Source organism: Molossus molossus, unplaced genomic scaffold, assembly GCF_014108415.1.
Source record: "Molossus molossus isolate mMolMol1 unplaced genomic scaffold, mMolMol1.p scaffold_m16_p_1, whole genome shotgun sequence".
Taxonomy (NCBI): domain Eukaryota; kingdom Metazoa; phylum Chordata; class Mammalia; order Chiroptera; family Molossidae; genus Molossus; species Molossus molossus.
In genome coordinates this window covers 54264821-54279423 of record NW_023425344.1, presented here as the reverse complement: position 1 = coordinate 54279423, position 14603 = coordinate 54264821, and the positions used below count along the sequence as shown (strand labels likewise).

Genomic DNA, 14603 nt, shown 5'->3' with positions numbered 1-14603 from the left:
TCAAAGGAAAGCAGAATGTGAAGTTTCGTTTAAGAGTGAATAAAAAGGCATAACTTATAAGTGAAAGGCTTGTTACTAGGCAACCGTTCTAAGAATATTCATGATTGATCCTCTTTTAACCCATCTCATGATCAAAATTGTTTTGTTTAGCAAGGTCACAATGGAAAAAAGTCTAGAGTTTTAGATTGAATCTAAGAGAAAAGTTGTAGATATTATTTTTAAATTACATGTCTTTCTTCCTTTAAAAATAAAATTTTAAATTATTATTTTACAAAACAAATGCTAAAATATTTACCTAAGATAGTAGCCAGTGGTGTGTTTTGGATTTAGAAGTGGGGTTGAGAATATCTCACTTGCAGCACAGATATGAGAAAATTGCTTTCTTCTCCCACGGTCAAATTTTAGAGCCAGAAGGGCCCTGTAGAAAATGAAACCAAAGCCCAAAGATATCAATGATCCTGCCCAAAATTATTCTAATTACATGAAAGAAATATTATTAAAGAGGAAGAGCCCTAATTCCCATAGTTATTTCTACGCTTGCTCCATTTTTTTGCTCCATGTGCAAATCTGCTATCAAGTTCTCAGAAATGGTTAAGAAAGTTTTCACATGCTATTGGCTGATGAAAAATTCCTGTGTCTAATTCTTCAGTTTCTCTTTCAGGGTCAATTGTAGAATTTCATTTATTAGTAGAATTCTTGCATTTCAGTCCAGATGGATAGTCACCAGGTAATTCCACGACCAACACGAGGAAGTGATGAACATAAGCATTAGGGAACCAGTGAGTCCAACACAACGTTTTATAATCCATGCAGAACCGAAATGTTTTGCCTCTTCAGGGCTTGAAATCCAAATAGCTTTCAGTCATCAGAAACTCTTTAGCTTATTCTATATTTCACAGATAAAGGCTCCACAGTGTTGTCACAAGCTGGGTATAATGTATGTTTGCCTTCCATTTTCTCGTCTCTGGCTTAGACTCCAGGCACATGTTTGGTTCACTGAAGGTGCCATAACACTATTATCATCCTAATAGTTGAAATCACATTCTTTTAGATATTATGAAAGCAGCATGTTTGGGATTATGTCCATTGAGCAGTAGTCCAAAATACTGGTAGCAAACACACGAAGAACCCAAGCTTGTCATTGCTATAGCTTGCTGCAAGGTGGATACTTATTCCCACGAAAACTCACATCTGACATGGTCAGAAGCATGAAACTCAGTCTCTCTGAAGTAAAAACAATAACCATACAACAGTAACAGACCCAGAGTAGTACTATGAACTTGACTTCTGTCACTGTAAGCTGTTCCATTGGTTCCCACGGTACCTTAACAATGACAAAGTCTAAAGACCAATATTGAAATGTATTCTCTCATTTCATCATGATCCCAACTTCTGTAATTTTCAAGTCTAGTCAGCTTGGGAAGTTTCGTTGTTTCAGCTGAAGATTTCAATTTTGGGTCCACTGATTTTTACAAATGCCTCATGACGATATCTTACAAAGACCTCACAGTGGTCTTCCTCTGGAACAGATGTTGTAGGGTGATTTCAATTGTAGACACCTGAAACAGAGTATTGATTTCTGTATGAATTTGACTGCTATTTGTATAGCTTATTGAGGATTATATAAATGTTCTGGTGTAACAGTTGCTGTTGGTGCCCCACCCAGATCCCATTTACCCATTGGTAGATCCATCCCCAGCGGCTGTGGGTGTTCACAGGCCCGTGGCAGCATCCTTCTTCAGAGGATTGCCCTGGGCCCACAGAGAGCTCTACCTGAAGATTCCTGGGAGATTCCTGGCCTGTGCTGTCACCCTGCCACCCATGCTTGATGACACAGGGTACTAAAACCAAGATCCCTGACCGTATATGGATAGGTCTGTAATACCATTCATGTTCAAGGTTACGCTGTGGAGTCAGGCTGAAGTTGGACTTCAGCTAATGCCACATTTTTGCTTCCTTCTTCCTCAGCCCTAGCTTTTCTTACTTCATTTCAGGTCTCACCCTAGGGCGTCCCTTGGCCAATCCCTTGCACAAGAATCCCCAATTTGTGTCTGCCTCCAGGGAACCTGATCTCAGACAGCTGTCTTATTAACATTAAAAGGTCCACTTCCTTTTTTTTCCTTTTTGGTTTCTTTGGCAATTGATACAATAATATCAGTTGATATAACAGATTTCATTCTCTCTCAGGTGCAATTATTAAGCAACCAAAGTTTTTCTTATTATGAAAGTCAGTCTCGGTCATTTTTTTTTTTTTTTTAAATCCTTACCCAAAGATATGTTTTTCCAGTTTTATCTTCAGACAGAGTGGGGGAGAGAGAGAGAAACATTGATGTGAGAGAGACACATCAATTGGTTGCCTCCCACATGACCCCAACCAGGGCCGGGGACAAACCACAACTGAGGTATGTGCCCTTTATCAGAATTGAACCCACAACTTTCTGGTCCACAGGCCGACGCTCTACCGCTGAGCCAAACCAGCCAGGGCAGTCTTGGTCATTTTTAAAATGAGAATTTAGTTAATAGAGTATAGCAAGGGAAATGTATTTATACTTTTTCCTTTAATTTATCTCATATTATTTCTTGATTTTTCCTTAGCTACATGGATAGAAGGAAAAAAACTGATTAGTGTGGATACCAGAAATAAGAATTAATGCATAAGTAACTTACACTTAGTAGATGAAGCTTATCTTTGTAAGCTTCTAGCAATAGATAATATCTCCTGAGTATATCCTTAATTGATTTTTGGAAGTAAATGGCCCATGTTTGTCACACATTTTCATTCATTTAATACTCATTTCTTGATTTCTTTATTCAACAAATAAATAATGAGCGTCTATTGTGTGCCAGGCACAGTATTTGGCACTGAATTGTGAACAAAACACACTTAATCTCTATTCTGTGGGTCCTACTGTCCTCCTCGTTTATAACTTTGATGCAGGCAAGACAGAAATGAGGATGAAGAGAAGTTGTGAGTTGGAGCTATCCTACTGCAACTGCGGGTACATTTTTACTGCTTATCTTGGTTTATGAGAAAAGACATCAAAACAAATACTTAGGAATTTGCCATATTTACAGCCATATTTTTACTAAAAATTATACATATCAATGCATAGTGCATTGTAGGAGCTCAATAAATATTTTTCAAATGAACAAGTGGCCAGTGACCTCATATTTTGTTTTTTGTTTTTTGTTTCCATACCTCTTTCTTATGTAGCAGTAAAATATAGCAAGAAAACCACTTAATAATAATCCAACGCCAATCCCAACTGCAATGTATTTTTCATAAGAATCCACAGCATATGAAGTTAAGGTCAAATGCTCACACCTTTCTCCAGTATAACCAGTAAAACACCTTTACAAAAAGAAAAGAATGAATAATTTTTAACTCATGATGATAGAAATACAAAGACCAGTTTCAAAGAATGAAACCATTTTAATGGGAAAAAAGTGATTTAAATTAAAGAGGCAAATACCAAAAGAAAGCCAATCTGTTACAGGTATTGAAGAAGCTATGTATTTTACAAAAATCCTTTCATTGAGGCCCCATATCAACTTTCCTCCCTGGCGAAGGGGGTGATAGTACCTGTGTTTGCATGCCTTGATCTGGAAAATGATTTACCCTTTCATAGGAGGATGCTGAGCAAATCAATGATCGTAAGCATTGTATCTTAATTGCTCTAGGACTCTATATTCTCGAAGTGTTTTTACCATACCTTATTTCATTGTATCCTAATCATATTTGCATGATGTTAAAATGCTGATATGGATTCAGTAGTTTTGAGGTGGAGCATAAGCCTCTGCATTCCTAACACACTCCCAGGTTACACAGATGCTACTAATCTGGGAACCATATATTTGAGTAATGAGGATTAGGTAGTTTAGAAATTACTGCTCAGATATCCAACTACAAAGAGGATTGTTGAGTCATGATCAGATCATGTACCCTTTCAGCTCCATGAACTAGAAATGTGTGGAAATGCACTATGTGAAACACCAGAAGCATAAATTCACCTTCTCCCAACTCTAGGACCTGGGAAGTTTGTTGCAATTACCTGCAGATGGCTTTCTTCAACTCATAATGGAAGGCACAAACGCCATTGATGCAGTAACTATTGTGGTCTTCCAGGCAAGGATGTGAGAATTTTAAGGCTACGGGTACTTCTGTGTGGTCAGATAGAAAAAAGGAGAAACGCTATTAGCAGATAAAGTGGGTTACATTTTTACAGGAGATTTCTAACAAATTAAACACACCTTTAATTTCAAGAATATTCTTTGGGTGCTATGTCCATTGAACCATTGATTGGTTTCCTTGGCAGGTTATATTCACAAAGGTTAGGTTAATATCACCTATTCATATCATTAATTAATTAGGAGATGGAGGTAAATTGATCACTGTCCCATTCCTTAGAAGCCACATAAGAAGGCATACATTCATGTTTGCCAAAAGGTGGCAGCATCAAATTAGTTTTAGCGGCTGTCCTGAGCAAGGCTTCCCAAACCTATGCGTGGATGCTCATAAGTATAAAAGATCTCGCAATTTGTTTTTCATTTTCCTCTTTATACCTAAGAAGTCAGCACTTCGGAGGATTTGGGTTAATAATTGTGAGATGATGAACTTGATTTCTCTTCTCTTCTCCCAGAAGAGAGTGAGATGAGACCTCCCTCTTTTGTTGACTACCATGAGTAGCTAATTGAAAAGGGAACATTTTCCCTGATTTCAGAAGAGGGATGGTTATGACCTACACGAGAAGCCAGAAACAATATATGGCCCAGGCTCAACATCCTTAAGAAAATACTTTCAAATATTATTTAGAAATTTTACTCACTTAAGAGACATTATGAAATAGTGGGAAAAAGCCTTGGAGTTGGAACTTTAAAACCTGGGCTTTGATTTCTAGCTTTTTTTTTTTATCCTCACCCGAGGACACTTTTCCATCTTTTGTACAGATAGAGTGGGAGGGAGAGAGAGGAAGGGAGAGAGAGAGAGAAACATCGACGTGAAGGGACACATCGAGTGGCTGCCACCCGCACGACCAACCAGGGCCGGGGACAAACTGCAACCGAAGTACGTGCCCTTAGCGGGAACCGAACCCGGGTCTCTCCGGACCGATGCTCTAACCACTGAGCCAAACTGGCCAGGGCGATTTCTAGCTTTTATACTATGCAAGTGACCACACCTGACAGAATTTTTGTGGTCAAGAGTTCAGATGCCTCTTTATGAGAAGCTTCCCTTTGGGTAGCTGTGTTGTGGCAAAATGGATATATTTCAGGATGGTTACTCTTCATGCCTGAACCAGGGCATGTGACTACATGACCCCTGGGGTTCGTGCAGTGGGAATGCCAGCGGCTGGACTGTGCAGACGACTCCCATGGGTATACTTTACTTGCTGATTCTTAAATTTTTCTCAAGTAGCTTTAGTGCCATTTTATTTTGTTATTGTTACGAATACATATGTCTTGAATAGCTCCTCATCCTTAGTTATGTCGTACCACATTTGTCTTGCTAAGCAGATTAAGACATCTTATTTGTTCAGGTCTAAAAAAAAAGAGCAGACTTTTTTAAATATCGAAAATACTAAATTTTTAAGTGCCAAGACACCAATAAGATCTTGTGTGGAGAACGCAATATGACCTTAAAATTAACATTCATTTCATTGAATGTGGTGTCATGATTCTAATTTCTCATTTTAATAGTTAATTCTGAAACACTGAGAAGTTTGCATTATAAACTGGGCTAGGTTCTCCCTAGTTTAAGACCAGAGCCTGAATCAAGATGTACTATAAAATGTGAGAATTGAAAGAAGACATTTCAAAAAAAAAGCTATGCTAGAGAGATTCATTTTTCCTATAAGAAGAAGAATATTTGTTATATATAACTTTTAAAAATGTTTTAAAATCCTGGATTCAGATTTTTAAGTTAAATAAAAAGCAAGTAAAAACTAAAGTTTTCCATTATTATTACCTGCAACTTGGAGAATTTTACTTGCAGTTCCCTATTGAGGAAGAAAAAAGGTGGTCTGGGCTATGAACTCAGTCATTGAGAGAGGCTGCACCTCAATTTTCTGCAGTATTATCTTCCAATAAACATATTTCTTTTCCTTTTTGTTCAAAGGCTCAGCAGACATGAAGATGTAAAAGTTATTCTAAACCCCACACTGGTTTTGGTTTGCAAATTGATAGGTACTCAAAAACTCAAATGGGCAAAAATATTTCAAATACATTTTTTTAAATTTAAAATTATTGGTGAAATGAAGAATTCTTAATTATTACTATCTTTCATATTCAAAAACAAGTCTTTGACTTGCTGTTTTTTATTTGCCTGGCACTGAGAACAGACAGTGTCTCCTCTGTCCTGTATCACATCACCTCTCCACGTCAGGGGGCAGTGTGAGGTTTGTGTGGAAATAAGCCACAAGTCTTGGCAAGTAACAAGTTTGCCAAGTTCCCCTCTAAGAGTTCAAACAGGTTTGAAAATACGCTGATGCTCAACAGCAGCTGGAAGCTATTTAAACAACAATAATAAAATAGAAAAGAAAACCTATAATTACCATAAAAAACTGGGTAGGGTAGTTAGAAAATATCTCCTGTGCTAAAACAACAACAAGCGCTCCCCAAAAGAAACAAGGAAATAAATATTTCCAAAGATGAGGGGACATGAATTAAGGTTTCATTGTTTTATTGGCTGCAAAGCTCATAGTTACAGATCAAAATATAATGCCCCAATGGTGAGAAACTGCCCCTGGACATGTGTGAGTTACAGGGACCCAAGCAGGAATCAAGCAGAAAATGTGGCATATTTAACATTCAGGACAGTCACTGAAGACAGCATTTCTTTCATTTGCTTCGCTTCCTCCTTTTAAAAAGCCAGTTCTTTGCAGACACATTTACCTGTCACTTCCAATTAACAGCATCATGCTAAAAGTTAATTACTTAATCATTAAATAGATATTTAACATTTTCCAGTGTTCCTTTTATCACAATCCAAATTTCTCTCTTAAAAAAAAAAAAGTCACTTGAAATACAAAAGTGCAAAGAAAATACCTTTTGTTTTGTTAATTGTCCAATTATTTTGCCGGGTTGTGATTGCCGATGTTACATTCAAGGCAACCTCTTCAGTTAATAATGCTGCCATTGCTGTATGAAGGGGGGGAAAAGGCATCTTTAACAGGTGAGCTTCCTTCTATGTATAAGCAACAGAGAGAAAGTTATTCTATTTATTCTCACTTGTGTTTTATTTTAAATTCATGTACCTCTGAGATCCATCACCTGCCTAGCGCAACTTCCTGGCAGTTTCTCATCCATACCCAGTCCATCGACTGTGTTATAATTATAGAAAATAAAAACACATTAATATTTAAGAGAAAGTGAATACATTTGTATACTGGCTTAATCACAAGGATGCTGTCATAAGCAGTTAAAATGTATTAACTACTCTTCAGTTTTATAAAGCAAACATTTTAGAGGTTTCAAAAAAAAAAAGGATGTCAAAATGTACTAGAAGAGGAGCATAGATTCCACATGAAACTAAAATAATTCATAGATTCGTTGCTCTGATCTTTGGCGAGAAGAACAACTATGAAAACTTCTCACTGATTCAGAGAAAACAAATCCTATTCACAGTTCACACTGATACAAAGTTAACAAAACAAAAAGAAATTACCTACCATTGAATAAAAGATAGACTGATACTGAAACTCTGAAAGCCATCTCCCGTCCTTGTCAACAGGATCTTGCTTATCCTCTTGGACTGGCCGTCGGAGGTTTTTATGGAGCTCTCTGAGTCTTGCATTTATATTTGATGAAGCGTCATCTGGCAGTTACCAATCAAAAAAACATGTAGTTCTGGCAGCAACATGAAGCCTGGAGGCGCTCACACGCTGGTTAGGATACCTGTGTTATCTCACAGTGTGATCAAGTTTTCCTTTGAAACACTTCTTTCCTGTTACCTGTGGGCATAAGCAGGAAAGTAAAAGTACTTAAAATAACAAAAAAAGAATCTGAAGTCAGGAAAGGCCCATTGGTGTAAAGAGAATTATACCAGCTCCAAAGTTCTTACTGACAAAAGGAGTTTTTATATTTATGAGCTAGGAGACAGCATAACCTGTTAATAAAAGAAATATTCCTGAATCTGCAGGTGGCACTGCTTTTCAGTACAGACTAGACTTCATTGCGAATCAAGATATCTTATAATTTAGTGGCAGAGGAAAAACAATTCCATTGGTGTAAAAACAGGTTTAATATTCCATTTTAGTTTTCGCTATCTAGTTTTATTATTACAAGTTCTATAAAAATAATTATTTTTAATTGTATAAAATTTACCATGATGTCATTGTGCCATTTAAGATTTTTTTCTGAGTAAATAGAATGGACTATCATGTTCTGGAAACTACAATGCTTAAATTTGTGCCCCAATGAGTAAGTAGGCTAGAGAGGACCAGGAAAGCATCATCATCATCATCGTCGTCATTTTTATTGAGATAAAATTAAAATATTTAGGTTTTTATTTTAATACAACATTCTATTTTTTTCACTATTAATCTAGTTATTATTATTAAAGTGCCATTTAAAAGGCCAAAACATATAATTATTGCTGTTACATATTGTGACTAAAAGGAATTTCCCATAAATTTTCACTTACCCCAAATTGTTGTGAATAATTTATCACTATGTTCTGCAGAAGTGTTGTGCCTTTCTCTCAGGAAAGGCTCATATTTTCTGTACCTTAAAAAAGCTGTTTAAGTCAAGAGAGGTTATCATTTGCATCATGTCCACCCAGCAAATTTAATTTACCAGAATAAGATCTCTATTACTATTCAGACATGGATTTGGCTTTAGAAAGCACACAAGAATGAGCTTGTTGAACTCATTATAACTTGGGCAATCACTTACCACAGGCGTCATTGTTTTAAAGTTGAAAGAATATATGGTACTTGGCTCACTTTAAATGTGCCTACATTTTTTTTCTGCTTCAGTGGAGTTTTAAAAACTATTAAGATAATTTCTGAATAATATTTCTCCCAGACAAATAAATAGGTCAAATAATCATCCTCTGCACCACTGGTGAACATTTAAGAAGGAATCTTAAATTACAAAAGATTCCATAAACCATCACAACCCATGTCAATTTTTAGAAGAAGCAGCTAGGACTAATGTCAAATATCTTTATTTCTAAGTCTGGGGCATGGAAGCACAACCAACCATCTTTGTAATAACTGTTAACTGATGCTTCCATTGTGCTTAGCATTTTACAAAAGGTTTTCATGCACATCTCAATTCTTTCTTTGTAATCCTGGCCCCAACAGTTCGAGCCTCTGTCACATAGTATATACTCAGTGAATCTGTCTTAGTGAATAAAGAAATTAACAGGCCTTGTTTTTACTCTCATATGACAAATAAGGAATGAAGGCCCAAAAGAACCAAGTGGCTTGCCGAAAGATACGCCCTAGAATCAGAACGTGAATACAAGTTCGGATTACAGACATAAGCACCTTGCATTTTCCCAGCTGTGCCCTCTGATAGGAGTTGGTATGCTGCTCTCAGAGAAATTCTCTTAATTATCTCCTAAAATCAAGCTGTAAATAAGTTACCTTTATCATTAGAATCTCAATACTAAATGAACTGTGGCTTTCACACACATTGGGGCTTAGAGAAATGGATCCTTGTCTCTCCAGATGTTTCCCTATTCTGGTGAGTTGGGCCACATAATGTAGAAACTCATCTACCACTTCAGCTTAAGATTTATACCAGAAAATAGCTCTCAATCATTGCCCATGCTTCTTTTTCTCTGGAACTCACACTGATGGATCTCACTCAGATTCTCTATAGGACAGATTCCTACCTTCTTCAGTTCTTCAATCCTCTCATCAGAAAGTCCTTTCCCCAGTGCTGGAGAACGGGGAACAGGGTGTGGTAAGGTGGCCTCATTGATATCTTTATTCATTCTTGACATATGTTACAGCAGGTTGGAGGGAGAAAGGAGAAGGCTAAGAGCTGCAACACTCCACTGTCATTTTTCCCTACTACCACTTCCTGTCTTTTTTCTTTATCTTGCTCCTCTAGTTATAAGCATCTCTGCAAGTGTCTTCACTCCCCTTCCCTTCTCCTTCCTTTTCCTCTCTTCTTCTCTCCGCTTCTTTCCTTGCCTTCTTTTTTTCTTGCTCTTTCACTAACTCAACAAAAATTTGATGCTGGATGTTGGCAGAAAATGGTCATTAGTCCTTTGCTTAGAATTCTTATAGATTCGATTGTCAGTCACTCATTTATTCATTCATAAAATATTGAACATCTACAACATTCATGGCACTGGGCTGGGTGTTATGATGTTTACAAAACAAGCAGATGAATCATGTGTGGACCCTGACCTCAGGAACTAAAGGGAGATGAGGAAAACACATCCATAACCACAGTTCTGGGTAGGAACTCGTAACTGTCATGAATGTACACGTAAACCATGAGGGTCCAGGGGTGGGACTTAAACTCTCAAGGCACTTTCCATGGGTAAGTTTCATTTGAAGTGAATCTTAAATAACAAGTAGAATTTAGACATATAGTGATAAGAGAAAGGATTCTTGGTCGAGGGAAGGTCCGGCAGAGTAGTGTGGTGAGAAGAAAGCACATTTTGGCTCACACCATCCCTACAGACTTGTTTTGAATTCCAATGCCGCTTTGACTGAGCCTTTAATAACCCCAAAAGTAAATTTTTTTCTCATCTATTAAATGGGTTGCTAATAACAAAAAGAAAATAAAGCATTTAGCATGTGATAGGCTCTCAATTAAGAATAACTGTTACTATTGAACAACTAGAAAACCACAAGGTGTGTATAATGGTCAACAAGACCAGGAATTTAGTGATGAATACATGCTGATGGGTCCTAAATTTTCAACACTAGCCATGAATTCTTATTCTTTTTCTAGACTTATATTGTCAGCATTTTTATTTTTTTAAATTTTCTTATTTAATGAATTTATTTTTGTTACAGATGTTTCTCCTTTTCCCCCCACTGATTCCCCCTCCCCCACCCTCCCTGCCCTGTCCCCAGCTTTGTTGTCCATGTCCATTGTTCATGCATACATGCATATAAGTTCTGTGGTTTATCTCTCCCCCACCACCCCCTCTTCTGGGGATTGTCAATCTGTACCCCACTTCATCAGGATTTTTATTTATATATTGTGTCATAGCCTCAAACCCAACATGTCTTAAACTGAACGTTTTATCTCTTCTCCAAAATCATCTCCCTTTACAATTTCCTCGTGTTAATCAATGGAAACATCTTCCAGGCTCTAATTTCAATTTTCATAACTTACTCAATAAGGTCTAAATTTTAATTTACTCAAGCTTTCCCTATTTTATTTCCACATACTTATTAATTGTATTTCTACCACTCTCCAGAACACTTTTCATTTTAGTACAACTGCATTCCTTGCTTTCTACATAGATGCTAGGATCATCCTTACCTCCATATCTTTGTATTATTGTTCAATCCCAATTAATTATGTAGAGTGATTTTCACAGACACTTGTAGGAAAAGGAAATTTACTTTTCCAAATCTCCTGCACAAAATCATCATATGTCTATTTTTTATGGACTCCAAATATTCATAAATAAAGTCATGGTACCAACAAACCGATTTTATCTCCTTTATGTGTTGACAAAGGCTTCTTCCTTGACCAAACTTTAGTCAGGTTTCTCTGGGTCCTCTTCTTGCCTAGGTCTCAACTTGGCTTGTTCAGCCCAGTTTTAGAAAAGAATCCTGCTAAGTCAATATATGGACCACCTCCATATCTGGTCAAGTTTCTTATTGCCCACACTCGATATCACATGTCATTGGCCTGCCTTTTAGCAAGAATGGTGGTAAGCTAGTTTAGCAAGAATCCTCCTACCTTTGATACTAACCAAGTTCCTCTCAGTAATTTTCTATCCACTGATCCCCTCACTCTGCTCATCAGCTATAAATCCCCAGCTGTCTTTGCTGTATTGGAAGTTGAGTTCAATCTCCTCTATTGCAATAGGCTTGACCCTATTGCTATATAATCTTGAATAAAGTCTTTCTTACCATTTTTAACAAATGTCAGAATAATTTTTCTTTTACACTATTTTAATTAGTTTCTGGAAGGGCTCACTTCTGAATTTTAGCCTAGCCAAAGGAGCAAAAATCTTTTTAAAAAAACTCTCCTTCACTTTGTGGTAAACAGGTTGGGCTCAAAATGACAGATTTCACCTTTTTGGTGTACATGTATTTTGGGTTATTTTGTTTGTTTTGAGAATTTGCAGCCCTCAAAAGTTAAAAAGACCCATTTCTGAAATGGTTGTTCCAGAGCTTTAAATTTAAACTTCTGTCAGGGTTATAAGACAAAGATGATCTAGACTCATTGTGGAATGGGCTATAGAACTTTTACTTTCATGTTTGAAAAACGTGTGCATTTCCTAGCATGCTATAAATAGATAGATAACAAATACATGAACAAATCAACTTATAGATATTTTAAGGAAAAAAAAGAAGACAGGTATTCTTATTCAAATTGCTTTTATTATACAGTTAAAATACTGTTAATTATAAACATCCAGTCTATTTTCACATAAATGATAAAGCATACACCCTGTTAAAGACATGCATGGTGTAAGAATTATTATTGGCATATAAATATACTGGGATTGGGGTATGAAAACAAAACAATTATGTGGCCAGAGCTGTCTCAAATTACCCTTCAAGGGAGAATCACATGTATTTTCTCAGTTAAATTGTGCTGGAAACACAGCATGCCCTTTGAGAACCAAATGCGGTGAGAGAACCTGGCAGGCAAGCAGCAGGTTTTAGTCATATCCTAAGGTTTAACGTGGGCATGTTGTAAGTGCGTTTTCCCAGTAGATTTCTGAATTTGTGGGAAAAAGAAAGTTCTTTGATGAAAGCCTCACTTACAGTATGTCACCTTTTTTCTGATATTTGTGGGGAAAGACCACTTTTGTTTTGTGCATTTGTTTGTTTTTGGATTTTCTATTATTCCTCAAAGAAGGCAATGACTACATATTTTTTCTAGAAGAACAAAGAAATTACATGAAAACCTAATACATTCTTAATACATTTTTGCTATGACAAGTAGTCTCTGACAATTTCAAATAACCATTACCTTTCCAAGCAGCTCTGCATTTCTGTTTTCCTTGAATGGAACACCATTTCTTATTAGGATGCCTCACAGAAGGCATTTAGGAGATATGTGAGGTCAAAAATTTTTTTTACATTTATTATCTTTCTTTTAGCAACTTAGTTCTTTTTCAGCATGATATAGAACAGAAAACATAAAAATTGAGCATGCTTATGGCAAAACATAAATTACATTTTACATGGGTACCCATGTGGCTGACAAAACAGTTGTTGAAAACATATGGTGTGTGATATTTAATTGTGTCAAAATATATTATTCATTATGAGCCCTTTATTATGAGCCCAACATTATGAACAAATATTATTCACAAAATAAGTGCTTGTTACCAAAGCGTTCACTGGAATTGTTTTGTTTTTTCCCTAAAACGCAAAATCTGTTAGCAGGAAACGCATAAAGTTTTGTGAATCCTCTGATACACAGTGATTCCATCCATGAAAATATAAATACAATGTAGAAATAAATAGCTTTGTAGTAAAATATAAAAATTTTTTACCCCTTATCAAATAAATAAATAGCATGATTTCAGCTTGCTTCGTCCCTTCGTGTGACCTAGTAAATGACTTTCTTAGCTGCCAGGAGGGTGTTCTTCAGAAGCATCGCCACTGTCATGGGTCCCACACCTCCTGGAACTGGAGTGAGAAAGCCAGCCTTCTTCTTGACAGCTAAAGGACAAACAGAAAGTAGTCTTTACTTTTCAATTTTCCTGAGAATTTTATATTTTTAAACATACTAAACTGTTAAAAGATAAATTGAGGCATTTAAAAACTTTTAAGAGTTTGAGCATTTATTTTATTTTTCCCTTTATTTTTTAAGTTAATTAATTTATTTTTGTTACCGATGTTTCTCCTTTTCCCCCCAGACATCATTGGGCATTTATTGATTGTAATTGGGCAGCACCAAACCAGAAGTGGTTAGGAGAACTCCTTGGACAGGGACACAGGGGAGACGTTTTGTTTGTTTAAAAAAACTGTCTGACATATCTCAGGGTGGGGATGAGAAGAGATAAACCAAAGAACTTATATGCTCATATGCAGAGCCCATGAACACAGTAGTGGGGTGAAGGCCTGAAGGGGGTCAGAGAGAGGTAAAGGGGAAATATGTAATACTGTCAACAATAAAGACATATATTTTTTTTAATTTTTAAACTTTTCATTTACAGTAGACATAGAATATTATATTAGTTTCAAGCGTACAACACAATTAGACGTTTATATAACTTACGAAGTGATAAGGCAAAGATCTTTATGGAGAAAAGGGAAAAGCAAAGTCAGGAAATTATTGATGGATATAGCTTAAAACCTTGCTGGCTGTTTGAGATTGACGGTCATTAGGTTTTGATCTCATGGCACTGATACATTTACAGAGGTAGATTTTGTTTGCTTCCACGGGCTGCGTGGTGCTCCAGCCACCCCGGTCTACTGGCCTCCTTGTCCAAGGAACTT

The 14603-nt window shown here is 36.6% G+C and overlaps 2 protein-coding genes across 6 annotated transcripts in view; both read right to left on the bottom strand.

Annotated features, from left to right (window-relative positions):
• Positions 1 to 784: 784 nt before the first annotated feature.
• On the bottom strand, positions 785 to 7716 carry EPGN (epithelial mitogen). 5 transcript variants are annotated; one of them, XM_036278703.1, is made up of 5 exons: positions 7665 to 7716; positions 7042 to 7134; positions 4053 to 4173; positions 3200 to 3352; positions 785 to 1559 (listed from the first exon to the last, which is right to left on the bottom strand). In XM_036278703.1, exons 1-5 carry the CDS (start codon positions 7705 to 7707, stop codon positions 1505 to 1507), a joined length of 465 nt encoding a protein of 154 aa, XP_036134596.1. In that variant the 5' UTR covers positions 7708 to 7716; the 3' UTR covers positions 785 to 1504. The 5 variants fall into 5 exon arrangements, with proteins under 5 accessions (XP_036134596.1, XP_036134606.1, XP_036134616.1 ...); XM_036278713.1 differs by having other exon boundaries at positions 3326 to 3352; XM_036278723.1 differs by having other exon boundaries at positions 3326 to 3352; positions 4053 to 4175; positions 7071 to 7134.
• A 5976-nt stretch (positions 7717 to 13692) lies between these two features.
• Positions 13693 to 14603, bottom strand: part of MTHFD2L (methylenetetrahydrofolate dehydrogenase (NADP+ dependent) 2 like) — a 157012-nt gene continuing 156101 nt past the window's right edge. Inside the window, exon 8 of the mRNA XM_036276030.1 lies at positions 13693 to 13823. Coding sequence (XP_036131923.1) covers positions 13711 to 13823 — 113 coding nt within the window. The 3' untranslated portion in view covers positions 13693 to 13710. The remainder of the gene's footprint in view (positions 13824 to 14603) is intronic.